General features: G+C 42.4%; 1 protein-coding gene across 3 annotated transcripts in view; it reads right to left on the minus strand.

The window, feature by feature from the left end:
• Positions 1-19,261, minus strand: part of adcy9 (adenylate cyclase 9) — a 36,199-nt gene extending 16,938 nt beyond the window's left edge. For 2 of the 3 annotated variants that reach the window (XM_047578631.1, XM_047578630.1), the window contains exon 1: positions 15,103-19,260. In XM_047578631.1, coding sequence (XP_047434587.1) covers positions 15,103-17,005 — 1,903 coding nt within the window. In that variant the 5' untranslated portion in view covers positions 17,006-19,260. Of the gene's footprint in view, positions 1-15,102 lie in introns of all 3 variants that reach the window. The other variant, XM_047578632.1, reaches the window with a different exon arrangement.
• Between the last annotated feature and the right edge of the window lie 5,088 nt (positions 19,262-24,349).

A 24,349-nucleotide genomic window follows, 5' to 3' on the forward strand; every position in this document is an offset into this window, starting at 1 on the left:
TCTGTTGGGCTTTTCAGGTGATTCAGTTGCTGGTGAAATTAAATGGTCAGTGATCACTCTCACTGGCTGCTTAGCTTGCTAGCAAATGTGCACACAGTAAGAGAAACGGAAGTGATGAAAGTAAACAAAACACAACGTTCTTTATATTTCACATATTTATCTAAATATCTAAAATTAAATAAATATTAAATTTATCTAAACATTCAAATGCACAAACATTTTCGCTATGGTCGAAAAAACTATACACACATTGATCAGCTTAATTCAGCTCTGCACAAAGTTTTGAAGCTCTTCCTAGCCTCCAAGTTAGCAGCACCTGTGCTGTTTTCCCCTTTACAACGACCAATATAAACTACCGCCACCTGCTGGTATGGAGCTCTTTCCTTTCATGCAGACCGTCAGTGCCATTGGTGTTTAAAAGCAATTTTTTAATCTAGACACTGGGAATGTGAGGTGACGTCAGAGTCCAGCCTCATTGCCAACAGTCCTTTGATGTCAGCCCGCTGTGTCACGGCCCTAAGGCTTTGTGAACATGTGATGGCTTGATTTTCTCCCCTTCCCCTGACGTCATAGGGGCCGATGAAAGAGGCGTTCAGCGGTTTTAAAAATTAATGAACACTGCCCTACATTTCACATCGGCTCTTACATAATAACTTACTCATAAACAGAGGTGAAGGATTGCACAGCTTTGCATTCCTCAACACACACACTCACACCCTTGCTAACCCTCACTACACACACCAACGCAAACCAACTCCTTCAAGAAAGCTCCATCATACTGCACAAACTCACTCAAACCCACTTTCAAAATGCGCTCACATGCACGCCCAGGTTCTCCTGGGAAGTTCTGCTGGTAACTTTTTCAGTTCAAACTGACATTTCAGACGATCCCCAGAGGGCCGTCCCATCCCCGACTCTGCATTTCCTGACAAACGATCTTTGACCTTATGGCAACCTCCAACCACATGATCAAAACCATCCCCTGCGACCCAAAGGTCGCCGGCTCCCCTCTGGTCCCACACACAGAAGAGCAAACATATATGTCAATACAAAAGGAAGTGGGAGAAACCCTAAACATTTACCCAGACCAATTAAGCACTGAAACAACTTCATTTCTGAACCTGAAACACAAATGGGTAAATTTAAGTAGCAGGCAGTGATTTAAAGTTCTCTTCTGACATTCATCTAACTTTGTTCTCTCATTTGTCACTTTCATCTTGCTTCTTGGAAGAGCCAGAAAATAAACAACTCCAACAGCAAAAATAGATTTCAACTTGCTTTTCCTTTCCACAAACTTGGCCTTCCAACTTAATCAACTATTGCTTTAACCTTCACCTTCGACTTCTTCTCTTTTGTCTCGCCAAACCTTCCATCTCACAGCACCTCTCTCTACCTGTCTTTATAGAGGGCCTGCCTAGTCTCTGCTGTCTTGTTCTCTCATTTTTCAGCCATCTGCCTTTCACTTAAACTTTCTCCCACTGCGCTCCTATTTTTTTTCCCTTCAAAACCCCCACCCCCTCCCTTTGCTACCCTCCAGTTTTCTCCCTGGTCGGTGGCGGGTCTTGAGAACCGGGCTCGACAATAGCAGAAGCCTCCATATTTGGACACGCTGATGGAACCGAGGGATGAGGCTCTCACACGATCCTCCTTCAAATACCCTCCCATTCCTTCCTCCCTCCCTCCCTCCCTCCCTCCCTCTCATCCATCCCTCCTTCCCTCCCTTCCCTCCCGTCCCTCTCTTGTGCCATCATTTTTGTCCAGGGAGTTCCTCACTCTCTCCCTCTGCCTCGTCCCTTTCTTTTTCCTTTTCAAACTCCTTTGTGTGTCTCATTTTTTTATTTAATAACCTTTTGGAGATTTAATAAAGGATTTATAGGGAGTCTGGTGAGCATGACCTCTCGGGTTGCTGGTCAAACACAAGACATTTGTCACAACACCCCTTAGATACGCTGGGGTGTAATGGTTATTGAATGAGTCAGAAACACAATGAGAATAAAGTAGTTCTCTTCAAAGTATACTTATTTAGGGATGCTGAAAATCTGCTGAAAAGAAAAGGTGTCTTCTGGATTGGTATTGTGCTAAAATAACATGGCCTGAGTTGGGCTCCTGTTGATGAGCATTACGTCTATCTAATATAGCGCATGACCGTTATGCCTTTTTCTATCATTTGCCATGTGTTCATAACGGCTCTGCGTGTGTTCTTGTGCACATATTTTTCCGAGGATGTTTGAGTTTCACATCAAATTGAGGACATTTGTGCTAAGTGAGGACATTTTGGCCGGTCCTCACTTCTTTATGAGGGTTAAGACTCAGTTTTAGGGTAAAGGTTACATTTATGTTATGGTTAGGGTTAGAGATAGGGTTAGGCATTTAGTTGCGATGGTTAGGGTAAGGGTTAGGGGCTAGGGAAATAATTGCATCAATGAATGTCCTCACAAAGATAGCCATGCAAACTTGCGCGTGTGGCGTGTAGTTCAGTGGGCTGACAGGAACAGTGACGCACTCCTAACTGTCACTGCGTCACTTTGATAAACACACACACACACACAGCTGTTAAAAGGCATTTTAGTGTCCCACTTCACAGTCTCTCTCCCAGTTTCTCTCAGGGAAGCTGCTGCTCAGCGGCAGAGGACAGTCCTTGAGGAAGAAATGACCAACCTTGGTCTCACTGCAGAGGGAATGCTGATGACGACTGGCACGTGTGTTTGGAGCATGCATGCACACTTGGCCAACTCAAAACATACAAGTATGCTCAAAGTGTATCCTGATAAAACCTAAAACACAATCACAAGGGTGATGGTGATGCTTTAAAAAGCCATATGTTCACACTGTGCAACGTATTTTGGTGCATTCGAGTCATAGGCTTGTTGCACGGGGCGAATCATTCTGCTTGATGCCAACGATTCACAATGCCCTCATCAGTTTTACATATACATACGTAAACACACCACCCTTGCTTCGCTAAGCTGGACTGTGGGAAAGGTTCGTGTCCACAGGCTACGTCTTCTCTCCCTCCTCTTAATGGCTCTTTCTACAGAGATAGAGTTTCAGTTTTACTCACTGCATATAGGAAGTGATACACGTATATGAATGCATTCATTTTTCATTCATTCATTCATTTTGACTAACCAAAGTGACAGTCTTGCTACATTGGAACCAGAGTCACTCCGTGAGAAATCCATTGGTGGAGTTGCTCAATTCTACACTGAAAGTGACCTATGAAATTAAATATTTTATGAAGTAATTTAGGCAAGGTCTGCACCACACATTCTCTTTAACTGGACACACAAGTCGTCACGGTCTTACTCTCCTACAGTTCCTTCTTCAGATCCAGACTGCCTCATGTTGGTGAACTCGCCCTACTGACACTAGTTACCAGGTATTTATCTCCATGAAATTCTTTTGACTGTGGGCACACCAGTGTGTGGTGTATGACACACTTAACTATCACATATCACAGTCACAACAGCAGCATCATTTTTAGCCACGTTATCATGGTTTGGAATAAAATGGGCACACTCTTATTACATATGACTGGTTGAACATTTCTGGCTTTTGTTCCAGTGCTTGGGTTAACATTTTTACAACTGAACAAATTACAAGTAACCTAAAACCATTTAAGGTCCATAATAATGATGAGAGGACGAATCGTAATGACATTCCTCCTGGCATGTTTTCTCTATAGTCCATAGTAGGTCATAAGTCTCACTTATCATAATGGTTTCTGTCTTATTACCGCTGCAGCGACCACTCATACTGTTGCTGGCAGCAGTTCTGCCATTGCACACAATCCACTGCCCACCCACCTTTGTGTATTTCTTCTCTTCTATCTTTTAATGTGCCACTCTTTGCCCTCCTAATTGCCGCTCAAGGATAAATAAAGTTTTTTTCCAATTCTGAAAATGATAAATGAAGTGTTGTTATTTAATCCTTGGACATTGGTACGGCCATTCAAACTCCTCTCGTGGCGAATCAAGATCACTTTGTTGGTGTTCTGTCCTTGCCTCTAGTGCCATCACCATGTTTTTAATTTTGTCCTATGCATACCTGCAAACTATACGACAGTCCCATCAGGTGTGGTCATGGGCTTCTCTGACTTACGGGAACCCGTAAGGACAGCCCTTCTTTTTAAAGGTTTACACAGATAATTACGCACGGACAAGCGAGGAACATAAACAACCGCATACTGTAGACTCTAAAAAATAATCTAATACTTTCGAAACACTTTTCTTCAAAGCTGTTTAATAATGGCATGCTCTGCACCAATATAAGACACATCCAACCAACTCATTGTAGAATAATGAGCCACACATTTGAGCACTGTGACTACTGTTGCCTCTCAGTTTTAAGAATTGACATATCAACTTTGTGACTGCCCAAATCTCATCCTGAGTGTTCCCCACATGGGCTATGAACTCTCTTCTCTCTCTCACTTATGAGCACTTCAACTCATATAAACCAGAGCAGAGGAAGCTCATGGATTTTTTAACAGGCTTGAGGCCGCACACCATATCTATTATTCAGAACAGCCGTTTAACACAGCACCACTCCAGCAAACTGTGGTTGGCACACACACAGACACAAACAGACACACACCGGGCAGCAGAGACAACCACGGTGTTGTTAGACTGACACATGCAGCTGTCGCAGATATGGAATTTTAAACAGTTGTCAAATTACACACATACACACAAAATTCATAACAAGCAGGGAAATGGGATGTGTTGCGGCGCTGTGTGCAAACACAAAACGAATGTTCACAGATGTCATTGACAAGGCCTTGACACACCCACGTACACTTTAAATTCTTGAACTCCTCTATTGAGACAATCATACATTCCATACAAGCTGGTCAATTAGTAACAGGGTGACCTCTGTCAAAAGAAAGTGAATGATTACAGCAATTGCGTAGCACGTAAGGGGATGTCCACGACAAAGCACGGCTCAGTGTTTCCAGAATTTTTCCAAAATAACGGCATTGCAAGAGTTTAAATAACCCACTCATGACGGTCTGAGGTGCTGCTTACCACATAACTGCAACGTCCGTGGTTTGAACCCAGTCACACACTATGATGAATGTTATCAACCACTCTTGGTCACTCCCACATTTCTTGTCTGTATCTGTGCTGAACACTATGAATAAAAGAAATAAAGCCCAAACGGATTTTCGCTACATGTACACTGACAATACAGACATCTATTTTCATTGTTTTTATCCAAGCCAGATTTATCAGTATCTACTTCATGTTGAAATATGAAGTAAATATGAATATTATGGCCCAAAGTTCTACAGGGTGGCATTTAATAAAACTGATTAGGAATCACAGGCCTATTCAGAAAAGCATCATGTCAACTACTCATCACGTGACAATAGCAGCATGGACGCCTCCAAGAAGACAGTTAAGAATCCAGTTGGTCATTAGAGCAAACTAGTGGTGATATGTCAGTCCTGAAATACAACAAAAGTACTACAGCAGTGCACACTCATCTGTGGCCTGTTTTTGTAATTAGGTCAAGTATATGGATTTATTTTTTTCAAAACATTACTTCCTACGTTGGTTTTATTAGTGACGTCATCATTGACCAGTCAGACTACAAATATGACGCAGGCTGCTTAATTTGGGGCACAGTAGAATATAATGCAAACGGCCTGTCACAAGTATGTTCTAATGTTGTTACGGAACCATGAACCTTGCTTACTGTGGACACGCCTGATAGAAAATGTGTAACGGACTGAGCCAAAAACTCTCTCCCCTAACAGGAAGTATGTAAGGCATGTAAACTTATTATTTATACAACACTTGCCCTGAAGTGTTTTTAAGAAACCCACACAAAATTCAGATTATACCTCAACTGTCACCATGTGCATCCATACGTACACTAACTTCGCTAAATTGCTGCTGTGTTGTTTTGGGCAGTCAGTGGGAAAAGTAATAAAGGCAGTCATTATTAAGTCATTATTGAGAAAATATGGCATCAATCAACATGACATCACATGGCTAATTAACCACATGTAGATATTTTTTTTCCTATGACAGAATTACACAGGTTATTCATTTTCAATGATTTAATTTTTCTTTTTAATCAGCATAGTTTCATATGCATTTGCTACATACTAATGAATAGACATAGGCACAGTATTACAGGGTGTAGTCATTTTCTGGCTACCATTGAAAAATAGCACCTGCATTATTATTATTATTTTTTTTTTATTTATTTTTTTTTATGAATGAACAAGGCAACACTTAACTAAGACCACCATTTAATGTGGTCTGAGTGATCAGATCACAGATCTGTCCTCAGAGCGCCCTGGGTGTGTTCACACCTGTACTTTAAGATGACAGCGCCCTTGCTTGTGAGTGAATCCGTCTCAAGTCACATTGAACGGCGTTATGTGCTCATGATAAAAAAAACTATTAGATAATACTTCAGTGTCTGTTAAACACAGGGAAATACACACACACACACACACACACACACACACACACACACACACACACACACACACACAGACAATGTGTTCTACCACTGTTATGTAACACTTCATTGGATGACTGACATGTCACAAACAAACATAAGTATGTGAAACGTCTGGTTCACAAATACACATTGTACACGCTGGATGTACTGAACAGACTTGTCAAAAAGACTAAATAGAGCAAGAGCAGCTGACTCATACGTTTGGGATTCAGTTAATTACAGAAATTATCTTCTACCAAAAATAGCAAGGTGTATTACATGGACATTAATCTGCCAGGAAATTCAAGTCAAAGATTAAGTGTGTGCGTGCACATGTGTGTACACTTGTGCTCCTATATCTACGGGGACAGGTTGTACACCACGCCAGTGATGACATTTTGACCTGTCCACCTTCTTACACATCTTCAAAGGACAATTTGAAGACTTGAATTTAGAGCCTCAGCTGGAATTAGGCTTCGGGTATGGGTTACAGTCAATGAGCGTCCTCACAAATGCACAAGTCTGTGTGTGTTTGTGTATGTGCGTTTGCTACACATCTGCAATCAGGCTGTGACAGGGCTGGGCACGCTTATCAACACTGAACACACACACACACACTAACACATTTGACTCACGACATCCTCGGGCAACAGAAATGACAAACTTTCAGTGAAATGCATACACTGCAGGGGTAAAAGAAAGTCGATTAGATACTGTATGTGTAGGGTAGCAACAATGAGTGTTACAACACATCCATTAACAAACAGAAGAGTGTCAGAGATGCAGAGGAAAGGACTGAGCAACCACACTTCTATTAGATGTGAGACGAGGTGAAGGACCATAGAAAGCTGCCGTTACTGTTACAGAGTGACTGACCTCATACTCTGCAGGTTCATTAGCTACTGGCTGTCACTGTTAAATTATGATTTAGTATAACATCTACAGCATAATCTTTCTCTCTCTCTCTTCAATACACACACAGCATTAATGATAATGAAATTAGGATGTAGTTAATACAATATTGCAGAAGATCATTTCGTAGGTCTACTCGTGTACAAGTGTGTGCAGCCCCGGGAAGTCGGGCTAAAGTGCACTGGTAATGCTTTTTCATCCCCGACAATGACATTTTAAATGTGCGTGTATTACTAGAAACAAGTGACTGCTGGCAGTACAAAGTCTAGAAGGAACTTATTTCCATAATATTGTGAATCTAAAGTACCTTGGAAACATTTGGAAAATAAGGAAATACAGTGTACACTGTATTTCACACCGACCGGGCATAACGTTGACCATGTTGTGACAATACGATGTTCTGCTGGGAAACGTTTGGACCTGGTATTTACTTAGACGTGTAGCACCCGCCTAGACCAGCCCAGACACCCCATAGCAATGACACTCCTTGATGGCAGCAGACATTCCCAGAACATCTAGGAACAACTAAAAAAAAACATGAAGAACAGCACAAGGTGTTGACCTGGCCTCCAAATTTACTAGATCCCAAACTGATCAAGTATCTGTGGGATGAACCATATCCTTAACCCATAGGACCCAAAGTCACCCAAAGGACACTACAGGACACCCTCAGAAGACCCACGTCCATTCTCTGATGAGTCACAACTGTTTTGGACGCACAAGAGAGACCTACACAATATAAGTAAAGTGGTCATTGTGATATGCCTGATCAGTGTAGGGTCGTCAGTCATGTGGAGTAGATCTTAGCCACACTGTAATATAAATTTCTTTGGACTGTAGATATTATAAAATATTGTTAATATTCTAACTATTCAAGACAGCAGATGAAAATGACCCTAACATTTGCAGGGAATTTGTCCAACAGCACACCGTCCCGTGAAATTCAATCTTAAAACTGAACTGTTCTTAACTGAAAAGAAAAACCCTTGCACACAATAAGTGACGTTATATTTGCCAGTAGTTTATGAGAGTAGTACAAACGGGCTAAATGAATCTCAAGTTCTCAAGTAAATTCCTGCCACGTGTTTCCTCCGTTAAGCTCAGGTGCTAGTGCTAAGCATTCTCTTATCAAACACAACGACAGTCAGTTGCAGACAGAGACACACCGGCCTCTCTGCAGGACCACACAGTCAAGTGATTACAGCTGACCCTTGAACCATGCAGTGACAGCATTGCTGAGACCCAGTAAAGTGTGAGTAGCGAGGGCAAAACACCACCGTGAGCACACATATAGGCACATTTAAGCCCAAACAGGCAGAATTGTGGACACAGATAAAGTTTTGTGTACACAGACAACATTAGATCGTCTGAATTAGCCTCTGCGGACCGAGCTCACCCCTCAGTGTACAGTAAACGTGTTCATCTGAGACACAAAGCCTTCGATCAGTCATGTTGTTATATTTCCTGGAAGGCTCATCTTCATTCTAAAACACACAAACACGTTTCGTTTGACGGGACAACTGTCGCTGAGCGCTGAGGATCTGAGGAGGAGAGGCAATTATGATGCAGCAGAGAGAGCATAAATGATTAGAAATGAAGTGTTTGTCTCAAAGAGAACTGAACGGCTGTTGTCAGGTGAAATGTCTAATGACTTACTAATGACATCAACAAGTGCTCAGCGGAGTTCAAGTGCTCCAGCATGTCACAACGATGTGACACCATACATGATACCAGGCCTCTGAAACTGAAGTAGCTACATTCCGCCATCTTTCCCTGGAGAGTAGTAAGAAAAAAGAAAATCTCATTAATGAACCAAAACGCTCTACTCTGTCTTGACCTATTAGTTTGAAAATGTCTCGCACAAACTTATGAATTTCTGTATATTTTGTGAAATTCAGCACTTTGATGGGTGAATTAACTACTGATAGGATAGTGTGCCAACGTGATCTAGACGCCGAATTTCCACGACTCCATCGGATCAGACAAGAGGACAGGGGGATTTTATACTGAGCTTAATCCCCTGAGAATTGCCAATCACATTGGTTTGTCGCGAAATGAATGAATGTTTCTGTCAATCTAATAGAAATGGTGTTTGAGAGCCCGGCCACATACCTTACGAAAACAGTGGCTGAGGCCAAATATAGAGCAGGATAGCACGGCTCATGACAAACTGGGGCTGGTCTGGTTATAGTTAAGGATCTGCCATTTGTAACTGCATATTTAAGTGACATGTTTGATTCAACACAGACAAACCAGCCTCAGGGCACGGACTTCCCACTGCAACTCACTGCTGCGGTAGGACGGACTTGTTTGTACACATGGGCGTGTACGTACGTATACGTCAACACACACAAAAAAATGGATAAGACCCATGCATGGGTTTTACAAGCATGCATGCGCAAAAACACAATCAAGATCAAAACTTAACATGATACAAAATGAAACTGAAGAGGTGCGAATTCTGACTAAATATAACACGTTCATACAGTTTCTGATCATTGGCCAAAGCATTCTTCTAACAGTCATAACCATCTTACTAGTATTGTGTAGGATTCCCTTGTTCCAGTTGTGACTGAACAGAGATTGGACACGGACCTTCTGAGGGTGTCCTGTGGTGTCTGGCAAATGGAATGCCATTTGCGGGGGCCTTTGAGGGGAGGGGCCGCTGTGGATAATCCCACAGATACTTGATCACTTTGGGATATAGTGAATTTGGAGGCCAGGTCAACACCTTGTGCTGTTTTTCATATTTTTTTAATTGTGTCATTGCTATGAGCTGGAGGTGTCTGGTCTGGTCTAGGTTGGTGGTACATATAACATCCACATGAATGTCAGGTTCAAAAGTTTCCCAGCAGAACATTGAACTACAACAAGGTGGTCAATGCCATTTGTTCTCCTGTTTCAATGTTGAGGCTGATCGGTGTGAAACGTATGTTTTCTCTGGTGTGAAATTAACTGGCAAGTTAAGTGTATTTCCCTGAGTAACAACACACAATGAGGGAAGCATGAAAAGGCCTCAGCGCACTTGATAAACGCAGGACCTAAAGAGCAGCTCAACAAGAATACAGGGCCAAAAACTGCTGTCCTCATCACCTGCAGTGAAATTTGAGCGTGTTTGTGTGCCAGAAGCTAAAAGTGACACAGCAGGACTGGATTAGAGAGGACAGAGCCACAGGCAGTTGAGAAGAGGGGCTGGGAGTTTCAAATACAAGGCATGGTGGAAAGCCTCTATGGATCGGGCATGTCCCATTGCATCCCACAGGAACCTGATCAGGTTATGATCATCTAGTGATTTTAGAGGCCAGGTCAACACCAAGTTGTGTTTTTTTTTTTTGTGTTTTTTTTAAAGTGTTTTTGTGTGTGTCTGTGTCAGGCTGCTGGGGATGACTGCTGCCATCAAGGAGTGTCATTGTCCCAGTTTACATGCAATGGAGAAAATCGGATAACTGATGGGAACATGTCCTCCTCCTCTACACTAGGTGGCGATATGTGTCTTTTCCGCTGGATAATACTACATTAATATGGTCCGTTTTCTACGTCATATAATAAACAAGAGTTGTTCATGCGGCAGACCGGCATTTCAAACAACAACCAGACGGATAATAGTGCTATTTTTTTTTTATCTCCTACGTAATATGTGCGCTACTTATGGTGCAGGTAAGATATGCGCTATCCCTCAGACGGTTCTTCTACCGGCTCTGTGGACCGTGGATCATGTGCACACGCACGTTACTCAGTTGTATCCAATTAAGGCGTATACATGGCGGAGAAAACCGAATTCCAACCGCATTATCTGGATGTCTTAATCGGATAAAGAGAACTCTGATTTTAGTCGGCGTAACGTGTTTACATGCACTTACGTTGTCCAGCTGGAGTTCGATTAAGGCAATACTTTGAGATTTTCACATGCATGTAAACGCACCGATTGCTGTGGGGTGTGTCTGGTCTAGGTGGGTGGTACATGTCTAAGTAATATCCACATGAATAAATGAATGCCAGGTCCAAAAGTTTCCCAGCATTGTCACAAGAGTGTCAATGTTATTTACTTCTGTCAGTGGTTTAAATGTTGTGGTTGATCAGTGTATATTTCGAAATGCCAGACAATAAGAGGTTCAAACTGTGTTTTATGGTAGAAAAGTATGTAAAATATCTGCCATAACTGTGCAGCAATGTCTTTGCTGCCACCCTGTTTATTATTTTTATCTTTGCTTTGTCCCTAGATTAAGACATCAAATTTTTTAAGCTCAACCTCAAATGTTCTATTTATATTATATTTTAAGATTTGTTGTGCTTTGGCTCCAGTGGTTCTTTGGAAGCATCATTACAGATGTTTCATTTTGCACTTTTATGGTTATTTATTTTGCCCTTTAGCCGTTTAGAATGCATGTATCGCAGTTTCTTATCATTAGGAACCAGCGACAGACTAGTTATGTGGATTTAATGTCCAGTTACTCTGTGGCAGGGCATGCCACACGTGTCCTTGAGCAAGGCAATGAACACCCCATTGCCTCTGGTGCTTGGCACTTGTGTGTGAATGTGTGTGTGCTTGTGAATGTGAATGCTTGTGCGAGCAAATGGGTAGATGTGTCACTGTGACTACCAACAGGCCGAAACACTCCATATAAAAATAAAACCATTCACCATTTCTGTGGCCCTGTGAGCTTTTTCTGGATAGTTGTTGGTGGAGAAGTATAGTCAGTAACATGGTGGGAGAGCCAGGACGCATTGCAGCATCAGTTTATGGGGCGCACGCTCAACCAAGTGAGCTTGGGGAGCCCCTATCTATGAGTCCAGACTTTTAGATAGCTAGAAATCACATCGAATCAGCTTTGAGAGTATTGTGAAGCTTGAAAATATATTTATTTGACCTAATGTGTTCAGAACTTGACTGTTGATACAGTCTTAATAGTCCAATTGTGATATGGGGATGTTTGTAGCTGCATCATCACTCACAATCCATTACAGAGAGAGTGCATTTCTCATACGACTACTGGCAAACTACTGGATCTTACCAATTTGTGCTTCAAAAAAAAAAAAAAATCCCTGGTTGGCTCGGTGTCTGATTTCTGAAGCAGAACAGGGTCATGGGTATTTAGGGGCTAATAGAAAGAGAATGGCTGAAGGCACGCTATCAGAGGCGGCTCATTCCGTCTGCTGGGGGATCTATAGCAAAGCCTGGAATAAAGACAGACAGACAGCACGAAAGCAGTGTTACACAACAGACCACATGTACAGGCCTGGGTGACAGGTGGGAGACTGAGGCAATGAATGTGATAACACAGCGAGGATGGGGTGAAAAGGGCAGAGAGACGGCAGAGCTAACAGACGATGGTATAAACACAATACACAAAATGATTTAGGCATGCTAACCCGTGCTAACCGTGTCACACAAGGGAGACAGGGAGAGATTAAATGTACCAGGGGTTCTTAACAACTGTGTAACCTATTTTTAAACCAAACAACTGAGTCAGTATAAAAGGATTGGAAACAATTGACTGGAAAAGAATAAATCTGAACTTGACAGTAAAGGATCGGTTAGAAGGGACAACGGGGCAAGTGACAAAGACGAATGAAGCCAACATCTTCAGAGAGGATGGAACTACACAGTAGATTGAGGAAAAATGTCTGGCAACGCTACTACAAGAGCAGCAAAGAAAATGGATTTTGTCTTCACATGCAACAACGCTTTAAACTGAAATACACACAGTGTATTTGGCAATGCGGCGAAACTCTGGCGAGTTAATCAGCTTGAAATGGGGAAATGAACAAAATCGGATCTGTTCACTGATGTCGATCATTATCTCTGAGAAAAAAATCTCCAGTCTCCTACAAGAAAGCAGTAATTACATCTTTCAGTATGCGGTTCTGACAATTTATCCTGACAGCCTCTCAAAACGAAGCGGTGTCCGAAGTAAGTGTCAACTCCCGTCTCTCCCCTCCAACTCAAAAGAAGCAAACTGTTAAGGTCATCTCTTTCTCTGGGCAGGAAACCGCCCATCTCTGTTTCAGGGGGAAACGAGATGCCATTCTCTCCTTTTCTCTACCTCAACAAAAGCAGCGTGTCAATATCTGACTCCATCACTGTTCGCCAGTCTGGAAATAGAGAGTGATGGCACCATTTAGAGCCAAGTGTGAATACACTCTGACATAAGGCCTGACAATAGAACAGACACTCTCTTTTCACAGGCGGCCTAAGATTAGACGGCCCACGAGGAATTCCCTGCTGGAAAGATTAGTTCCATTGATGCTGCTTTCCACAGAGCATTGACACAAACTGTCCGTGTATGTGTATCTTTGTGTGTGAGTGGGCGGCCGTGTGTCCACATTAAGAGGAAAGTTACAGTATATCAAATGAATAATTGTTATATCGTCACTTTTTTTTATTAATTGAATTTCATGAAGTGTCGCAGATGTTCATCATGTTACTGAGCTCCATGTGTTCTCACTTAATCCAACCACCAGCAGAAAAAAGCTAGCAAATCTTGGCATTTGGAAGGCTGCAGCCATCAAAATGTTTATTTTTTACCTGATAAATGACCGAGCACACGATCGCACCCCTCGCACTAAACGAAATGTCCTGCTGTTTATGCCTTTTAAGTACACGAGACTAGGTTGGTTGCAAAGAGATTCCTGCGCTACAGAAGCCACCCAAACAATCCCGATATATTCTTATTTAATAAGAAAATATTAGGATCCGCTTATCTCTGTGTATGCTTCTTTCCCTGTGGTGTCTGGTGTTTGTCTAGTCTCTGCACCCTCCCACCACTTTCCCTACAAGTGGTGGGCACAATATGATGATCACCTGTTTAATCCAGTAAAATGCCTGCCTGAGAACAGTAAAGCCAGCCAGTTCTCCTTTTATCAACTGCAATCTCCTGCTCATGCTGCCCCGACCACACCAACATGCCATGAACGCCGTCATGGATATACACCAAGCACTAACTCAAAGCTCTTCTTTATTTTGAACTAGTAAACAATGGATTTGGGTATCTGTGCATTAAAGTCGACTTTCTTTGATTTCATCTAAAACCGGGAAATGTACCAGCATGACTCACAGTCACAATATCCAGACCATCTCTCTGTATATCCCAAATGCGTACTTATCATCACGCTAGTGTCACAAGTATCCATTAATATTGCAATTATAGAGTAGTCAGCATTTGTCCAAATACCTGTTATTCAAATAAGTCCAAAGCTCCAGAATAACACATCTGTAAACTATATAGATTCCTATGAAAACAATAAAGGTGTAGTCAGCTTGTAAAATAACTGAATTACATTATTGATGTGTATGGAATTATGTCCATGTGTCAAAGAGGTGAAGTGCTTTATACTTGTTTGGTGAATCATTCTGCACGTAGTGACGACACATTGACTGACTGCTGCGGAATTCGATATTATCTAATTGATAAAAAGCAAAACATGTCATTAGTCTTGTAGCCTGATCTCCTACCTCTGCTTTTACACTGCTTCAAGAGGAACAACAGGTAAAACTGGTCAGATAACATGTTTTAGCGCTGTCTAGGCATGTAGTGACCCTGCTCAGTCCTGATGACCCGATGAAGTGCCAAGGTACACACATTCAGTAGGCTTTCAGCCTCTTATCCGGAAGTACCTCTTTTTTTTCTAGCCAAGCAATAATTTGCCAGTGCAACCAGTGTGTTCTTGACACATAGAAAGTTTAACGTCATGCAAAGAACCCATGGAAACCAGAAGTGAACAGCCACTCACCCTTCAGTTTCTCCATCACGCTCTGCCCGGCTCTCTCTGCCACCTGCCCGTCCTCCCTCTGGTAACGGTCATCCAGGAATCTGGCGGTGGCTTCTGACAGGTGGACCTTCCCCGCCACACCCAGCTGCTCCATCAAGTTAGCCAGATTGACATCATTTGACCAAACGTCAAATTTGAAGCGCTTCATTCCCAGGATTCCACACAGAACGGTGCCTGTATGGACGCCGACGCGAATGCTGACAGTCTCGCTGTTCTCCTGGCAAAACTGCTCAATGGCCTGAATCATGCCCAAGCCCATCTCTACACAGCAGTGAGCATGGTCCGGCCTGGGTTCAGGGCAGCCCGCTACACAGTAGTAGCAATCTCCCAGAGTGCTGATCTTCTCACAACAGGTAAGTTCACAGAGTCGGTCGAAACGTCCAAACAGGTCATTGAGAAGGCCCACCAAGGCCGGCGCGGACTTATTGGCAGACATTTTGGTGAAACCCACAATATCTGTAAAGAGGATGCTCACGGGTTCCATTCGTTTCATGTTAAAGGGCCTGAATATAATCTGCCCGCGGGGGATGGAGGTCTTTTTGCGTTTGTGATTGTTGTAAGGGTTATTCTTGGGGTTTGTGACGCTTTGGGCTTGTGAAGCTCCGCCACTTCCTCCGCCTCCCACTGAAACAGCTGAGGCAGAGCAAGCGCCAGAGGAATATCGCTTTCCGGAGTTCTCACCGCCACCCTCATCGTCACCCTGCTTCATTAGCTCGTCTGCAACCCGTCGCGGCATGACAGAGTGAATCATGCGCTCCTTCAGTGCCTTCTCCACCTCCAAGTCTTTGCCATGCATGATGGCCTGGCCCACTTTGAGGAAGGTGCTGCGGGAGCGCACCTCCGACATGATGAACAGGTGGATGCCAATGACATGGGCACACAAGTGAAGTAGAGCTTTGGCCGGGCCCAGCCAACGGAGGGTGTCCTCTTCCCAGTCTGAACCCACTAACCTTGATGGCTTTCCAGAAGGGTCATAACTCCTTTGAAGCAATGGAAGCCACCCTAATGCCTCAAATAATATAGAATACAGGAGCCCCAGTGTCACAGAGGCATACAGACGGACATGGAGGACACTGTATAGCAACAGCAGCACTTCCATGCACAGGGAAAAGGTGCCCACAGGGGAGATGCATGGGGTTGGAGCTTGGGCTACGTTATCCAGTGAAAGATAGGAGGCATTCCCACCGCCAGCCCACTCCAGCTCAGTGTAGCCAGCAGTTTGTATCTGTGGCGATAACGTGATGGCAAAGGTCACGGCTATCAGGAGCAAGGAGGTTTGGTTGTACAGCCACGTGTACGGTTGGGTGAAAGTGAACAAAAAGAGGAGCACTAGTAAGACCAAGAAGGACGCCGTGGGGGCTAGGAAGGTCACGGGGTTGCAGCGCTCACTATTGACCCCAAAGTACACTCCCCAGAGCACAGCTGCCACTGCAAGGTAGAACAGGACATAACGGAACCGCCGCTGCGTCTGAGGAAAGCACCTCTCTTGGCACGCCTCCTCCAAGACTGGGGAGTCGAACTTGGGGTCCCAGCACTGGGCAGCAGAGCGTTCGAACAGCGGTGGCGCCTTCCTGTGCAGCCTCGAAGTGGAGGTCCCAGCTGGTCTGGAGTCAGCCGAGCTGCAGCTGGAGGAGATACTGTATTTGTGGAGGTTAGGGTTCATTTTATTCACAGCCCCAACGCCGCCTCCTCCTCCTCCTCCTCCGCCTACTGCTCCACTGTTGGCATCCCTCTGTTTGTCATGCTGATGCACGTGTGGCGCACTGTTGGTAATCCGAACGGTCACGGCGCCATCCCCGCTGGAGTCGCAGCTCACTTCCGTGCCGTGCATGAGAAGCTGCCGGTGATGCTGTAGAGTGGCCATATTGACTGGAGTGACGCGGAGACGCGGGGGTGCGACAGAGGTGTTAAATATTAACAATATCTTCTGATGGCGCTCAGACAATTAGACACGGTGCGTGGGCGCTCTGCGTGCACATGTGGCACAGAGAGGAGGCAGGGGGGCGGCGGGGGGAGAAAGAGAGAGAGCAAAAGGTGTTTGTTGGAATATTCACACTGCATGAATGATGAGCACGGCACAGACGTATTTGCTACGCACACAGCAGCCTGCACACTCACTCACATAAGACGCACCGTTCCAGTTTCTTGAGAAGTCCATTATCCGAGCCCGGGTTTGCGTCAGTACTCACATTACATGTATCCCTCTCCAAAGAGGCTCTGGGTATGAGCCCGGCTTTCTCTCCAGCTGCGGTAAAAACACTGTCATCACTCTTTCTGTCTCCTGGGTTGAACATCCTTCTCGGAAAGGACTGGTTAGTGATGCAACGGGTTTTTATGCCTTCATCAAGTCAGCCCAGACGTTACATGACTGGAAATTGCCTCCTGTGAACGTGCGCAATATTTTGATTCTGCTGACATTACAGAGTCAGATAAGGACACGAGAAATACCTGATTTTTGCTTCATACCGAAACACCACTGGTGGAAAAAAACAAGAGCTCAAGTCCTGTGTTTCATTGTGAGAGCAGATGCAGATATAGGCTGTCAACAGTTGGCGTTGTGCACAGCGAGTGACTACAAAAGTTACACCGTTCCCTCTTATCTCCACAACATACGCTCCCCTTTTTTTTGTGTGTCTCCCTAAAATCTAAAGCTAGCAGTGCCAAAATAAAAGTGTGTGGGCATTAGGGGTTCTGTCATCATAAAGAAGCAAAAGTAGTAAATTGTTTTTAAAGTAATTGATAAGTCTGGGCTTGAAAAGGACTTACTAATGCAGTTAACTTTAAATTAAGTGAACGTTTCACATATTATTAATGACAGCCCAAAATGAGAGAAACTCTGTATCCCCGTTAATTTATTTATTTTTTAAAAAGTAGGTGATCTGTAATTAAGTCAGCTTTACCTTCCTCTATAGTCATGCTCATGCGCGACTCACTATGCTAAGGATTGACGTTCCTTATTCCCACACATTCTCCTTCCATCTTTATTCCAGCGGGCCCTTGCAAATATTCCAGCCCGAGTTATTTTGGAGCCCTGTCCAGTCCAAGACCCAGATCATGAGAGGCCTGACAGGCAGGCCTATTCCCACGGATCCAGCCCCGTCCTTTCCTGAACTCCCTCTCCGGATCTCCACCGTTTATTCCACCTCTGCCTTCCAAAGAGGGGATCGGGGAGGTGTAAGCGGTATTCAAAGACGCATGATCAGAAAAGAGAAGGGCAGAAAATACCATCCGCTGGCCCAAATTAGCGTAGGTTTGCCTCTGCTGGGAGTGTCTGCAACTTGTTGCGCGCAATTGGCAAAACATACACTTATGAGGAACAGGCTGGTCTATAAATAGTGATGATCAAAACTCTTGCAAATAACAACACCAACGGCGTGTAACATATGAACGATCCTCTTTAAGCCACTGTCTGGAGCAGCAGGACGCTCAGTGCGAAAAAAAACGACGGGAGTTCAAAAAAAAAAAAAAAAATCAAGTCGTAAAACGCGTGCCCAGCGTCAGCGATAGGCCCCCCTCTCGTTTCCAAAAGCTCCCAAACTTTTTTTCCCAGGCCGTATTTCCTGCGTTAGGAGAGGAGACCCAGTTAGGAGTCTCTGGTTATTTGGAGCTGAGGCTGGATTTCCTCCCTCGCATTCCCTCAGAGCAAAGAAGTCGAAAATCCCCAGAGCAATACAGGAAACCCCTCGGATCACCTTGGTTGGATTGGATTTTTTTAAAAAAAATATATAAATAAATAAAAAGAAATAACGTTCCGCCTCACAAACTGCAATGTCTCCTTATCTCAGTGAGTTTCTTAGGTCTGGATAGCTCTAGTTTTCGCTGGCATGCATGTGTCCAACAAACACAACACTGTGCGCTCTGGCTGTGGTGCGTCCTCTTCCGTCCGTCGCTGGTTGCCACCCTTTCCCCCCCTGACAGAGCTCTCCACCGGAGTTGGGGGCAAAATAAAAGCGGCCACGGTGGGACTTAAGCAGGCTGCTTCTTTTTTTTTCTGTTATCCGGGCGAATGGAATATCTCCACTGTTGACGCTGCCACCATCTTCGCTATGCCTGGGTCGGAAATCCTCCCCCAGCTGTTTGTGGCGATGAGGGTTGGTGAGCCTGTAAAGCTCATCGAGGTTTAAAAAGAACCATTTCCGGTGTGGCATTTCGAAAAAAAGACCAGCAAGATGGTAAAACAAGGTCTCTTTCCACCCTTTCTTATGTTGTAAAATAGTTTTGTATCTAATGGTGCTTCTCGGTGGGGGAAAAAAAAAAAAAAAAAAAAAAAAACACCAGCAGACAAGCAACAGGAAATGTTTTCATGTGCAAAATCGAGATTTCAGTATTGATCAGGAGAAATAATAATAAACAATTTATAATAATATACATTAATGGTAGCTATTATTTATAGTTAACTACAAGCTAATTTCTATCATTACTACTAATAATAGAACATTCAAAATCATTTAATTCAATTTAGCTTAGTTTACAGCAACAGTTCTCATTTCTATATCGGGCCTATAGGTACAATTATAGTTGTTAGCTATAATTAGCTGTGTTTGGTTAAACTGGCACATTAAAGTGAACTATAATTTCTCAAGGAGAGTAATACTAGTATAGACTATATCAGAGCAATAAGCAGCAGTTCTCTTTTCGATTAAAAAATGAACAAAAAAAAAACAAAAACAAAAAAACACTATTTGGACGAGTTAACACAGTGTAGTAGGCTGCTCCAAAGAACATGCAGCACAATAAGGGCTAATTGTTCAAGAATAATATTACATAAATATACAGCAATGTTTAATAGTTAACTACTAGCTAATATACATTGTTAGCCTGTTATTCAATAAAAGCCAACAATTTACTATTTAGACAGTTTGGCAGAAGAAGCTAATTTGATTGTTAATTGGATATTAAAGGATTCTCTAAAAGTCTAAACCTCCTTGCTCTAAAAGTTAATGCAAAATATAAAGCGATTCATTAGTTACCACGAGGTAACTTCTAACAATATCTGTAATGCAGAATCTTTGAATTTAACTTATTTAGCAAGCAACAACCAACTAATTTAACTAAAAGTTAAGTTTATTTGTCATTTGTAGCTATTCTTAGCTATTTAAAAATACTGGATGTACATATATGGACATATATGGGCATCTATCTATCTATCTATCTATCTATCTATCTATCTATCTATCTATCTATCTATCTATCTATCTATCTATCTCTTTAGCCTACTTAATAAAAAGCAATGACATACTTATGTGTTGCCTTTAATTTGAAGGCAGACATTGACTTCCGGTATGTTCCTGGCAGCCTTTGTTTAACTTCACGTACATTGTGGAGAAGGCTGCATCCAGTCACATGTGAAAAAAACTACCTTAACGTCTACACTGGTGTTTTCTGCCTGGTTTTGGTTGCCATTGTTAATGAGTATCACTCAGCGAGAACTACTGGGTCAAGCAGTGGTACTAAAATTCATGCAAAATTAAATATTTTCTCGTTAATCACAGCCTTCAATCCACACAAGTTGTGATCGACGTGTTTTTGAGTTTAGGTCTGAATTTGCATTTCTGATCAACCACAGTGAAATCATTTTAAAAACAAATAGTTTTTCTTTCTTAAATTGGAAATCAGTTAGTTAAGCTTTGGTTAGCCCTCATTTAATATAAGCTTGATATTTCAGTATTAAGACAGCGTTTTGAGACTTATATAAAATAAGGTTGTAAAACATGACCTAATTCCACACTTTAAAATGATTATGTTGTAAACAGGCAGTAATTCATTTCTATTGTTTCACCATTGTTTCTGTGTTTGCATCTTCTCTAATGGAAGTAGACGGACTCTGAATATGGGGACAATGAGAAATCGAATACATTGCTTTTTATTACAGAATGCTGACGCATCTGTTGCCAATGACAGCATGCTGGTTACATTTACAGAGGTCAGATTCACAGACCCAGGCAGATTAGGAATATCCTTCCAAACAATGGGACAAATCTCAAACATAAGTGGCATTTTATGGGAAATAAGGTTTTCAAGGAAAACAAACAGACAGAGTCTAAAGTTCCCAGTGATCGTAGTATATGTTTGATGAGATACATGTACACATATAAAAGTGAAAATCACGGCGCTGTTCAAATATTCACCGACATTTCCACAGTGCGATACGACTACAGAACGTTTTATGTTACGAAAGGAATCTGAGCAGCTAGTCCCACATGCAAGGACAAGAAAGAAAGGAAGACGCTTGACTATCCTGTAACATAATAACAATTCTCTTTGGCAGATCTTGCAAAGTAACAACAGCATTACGACCACCTTCCTAATATTGTGTAGGTCTCCCTTGTGCCTCCAAAACAGCTGTGACTCATCAGAGAATGGACGTGAGGGTGTCGTGTGATGTCTGGAAACAGAATTGTGTTAGTGGGGTTGGGGGGGCCTTCGTGTTCTATGTGTGGTGGCCCGTGTTTCAGCATTATTCCAGCGCATCTGACAGATACTTGATCAGTTTGGGATCACAAGAATGTCAGGGCCAAAAGTTTACCAGCACGAAAATAGTATTGTCACAAGATGGCGAGTGTTATTTATTTCTCCTGTTGGTGGTTTTAATGTTTTGGCTGACCGGTGTATAAAGCATGTTTGCTGTCAAATGTCAAGATGGTAGTTCCTGGTTGCTGTGACCATGCAGTATTGAACTGGAGAGGTAATTGGTGGGATTTTGAACAACAGGCAGGAAGATGAACAGGGCAATAAAGGTTTATGGTGCTGATTCAGCGTGTGTATCTTTGAAGAAGCAATAATGTTTAAACTTTGAAATCAATAAACCAAGCAGCAAGCAGCCCTCTTGTTCAAGTGTGTGTGTGTGTGTGTGTGTGTGTGTGTGTGCGTGTGTGTGTGTGTGTGTGTGAGTACAAGGCATGTGGGTGGCGTGTGTGTGCTTATGTTCAAGAGCTTATAAGAGAGGCCTGTTTGAAGGGTTGATAAAGCTGCGCTGATAAGTCTGTGTTAACACTGCACCACTGCACCTAAGACCTGGGAGGCCCTGACTGTCAACTGCCAGCGAGCCCAGATTACACACAGTATATGAGCTCATGTCTTCATGTCTGAATGCGTATCATTTATTGTACACGCCCAGGTGTGGTCTCACACCCAGAACGATCATGTCACATCATATTTGCCACAGGGAGGAAAGTGAAGTCTTAAAGCTCAGTGTCAGCTGCAGCAAAGTTGCAGATTTCATTGAAGGTATTTCAAACGGCAACTTTAAAAAAACTGCAAGTTAAAAGTAATGTTTTTTTTTTTTTTTACTTCGTAAATGTATTATAATTACTAATCGACCATAAACAGTGGCAAGAGTTTTTACCTCTTTGTTAGCGGCTCAAAGTTGATCCAGTAAGATACTGTAGCTCACCTTGTTGAGTCAGCGCCCCATGACCTGGGGCAGGTTTGTGTCCTGCGTGTTGTCCCCTCACCCTCTCCCCATCGCCCCCTATCTTCCTCCAACACCGCCGCCACCACGTCAAATACAACCACAAACGGTCAAATTATAACACTGACTGTGCAATGTGCAATAATTTGGGTGATGATAAAATCTTCCACCAGCCTCAGTTAGCCTCAGTTAGCATTCTCTAGCTGTTTACAAAAAAAAAAAAAAAAATTCAGTCCGCCCTCTAGTAGGATATTTGTTGTACTTTAATTTACTCATTCATTACAATTACTTAAAATACCAAACAGGATATCAACCAGCCACTACTGAATCACTGAAAATTACAGACTGCTTTATTTTTCTTTCAGATCCCCAGATAAGGGGCACGCTGTGTCAGCACGCACAGAGGCTTTTCACTCTCAAATAAACTGGTAACTAAAAACAACAAAAAGGACAAGGAAGCACGGGGCTAGCTACTATTTCTGTACCCACTAAGGCAAAATAAACAAAAAAATAAGAGATAATGTTACATTTTTCTTCATGTGATGCTAACAGCTACAGGGTAAATACCATTTAGCTCCGAAATATGTTCATAATGCACTACTTTCTTTCTGCATGTGTTTCCACATATAACCCTGATCTTTAGTTGATTAAGTTTGGGGATTTTTTTGGTCTTAAAGCAATGAGTCACTTGACCTTTACCTAATGTTCTGTATATTATGGTGACAGTTATTCATTTTGAATCCCCGAACAAATCTGACACATGAGGCAGTTCACAATATCCAAATGAATGTATAGGTCCTTTACAGCTGTAGATAAATGTATTTACATACAGTGTCACCTGGGCATTTATATTTTCAGTTTCTGGACTAAGAAAATCCTACGAGGAATTTACTAAAGACTGAGATTAAATTCCTGCACATGCACGTTATTTGGTATCGTATTAATGATCTCCTGGTGTCAGCTGATTGATCTGTTCTAGGAGTGTTTTTGTCAGCATGTAGCCAACTTTGCATGCAGACATTTTGACTTGTACATTGTATGAAAACGCACGCATTCATGTTGTCACTGTTCCACTGAGTTTCCTGGTAATCCATGGCAGCGGCTGTTCCCTGAAAAGACAAATGTCTTCTGCGTAAAACAGATGAATGCTTTGTAAACCAATACACGGCTTATATATAGTAAAACAATAAAGAGTTTATGACAAGATAGTGACATCTGGTCATCAGCACAGGTTTAAAAATTTTCATATTTCACTCAGGATATATGATATGATATGTTTCAAAAAATCACTTTTTTTTTTTTTTTTTTTTTTTTTGCAGTGTCTGACTTTTCTCTCTTCATATGTGATTTATTCCCAGATTTGTCTACATCGAAAGCTAAACTTTAGTAGCACATACAGAGAAATATATCTATTTTCTCAACATGCTGTGCTGTGTAGTTGGTCTAATTGACACATTGAATGGAGGCGCCTCCTGGTGGCAGTTCTTAGTTACCGCAGGCGCTAATTAACTTGCAGATATATAAAAAAAAACGCATTTTTGTTGGGTTGTTAGATTTTGGACTGATGTTTTTCTCTGCCATCTGATGCACATTTAAGCTCATATATATCTATCTATATATATATCTATCTATATATATATATATAGCTTCAGTATTTTACTTTGTAAGTGGATCAAGCTATCTCCTGTGTGCTGTGAGAACAGATGCTTTTAGTTTCTGCTCGTCCCACATTTTCCAAACCCTGTTTCATTGTATTTTGCATCTTAACAACCAAACAATATCAATAATGTATATATT

This window comes from Mugil cephalus, chromosome 2 (assembly GCF_022458985.1).
Source record: "Mugil cephalus isolate CIBA_MC_2020 chromosome 2, CIBA_Mcephalus_1.1, whole genome shotgun sequence".
Lineage (NCBI taxonomy): Eukaryota > Metazoa > Chordata > Actinopteri > Mugiliformes > Mugilidae > Mugil > Mugil cephalus.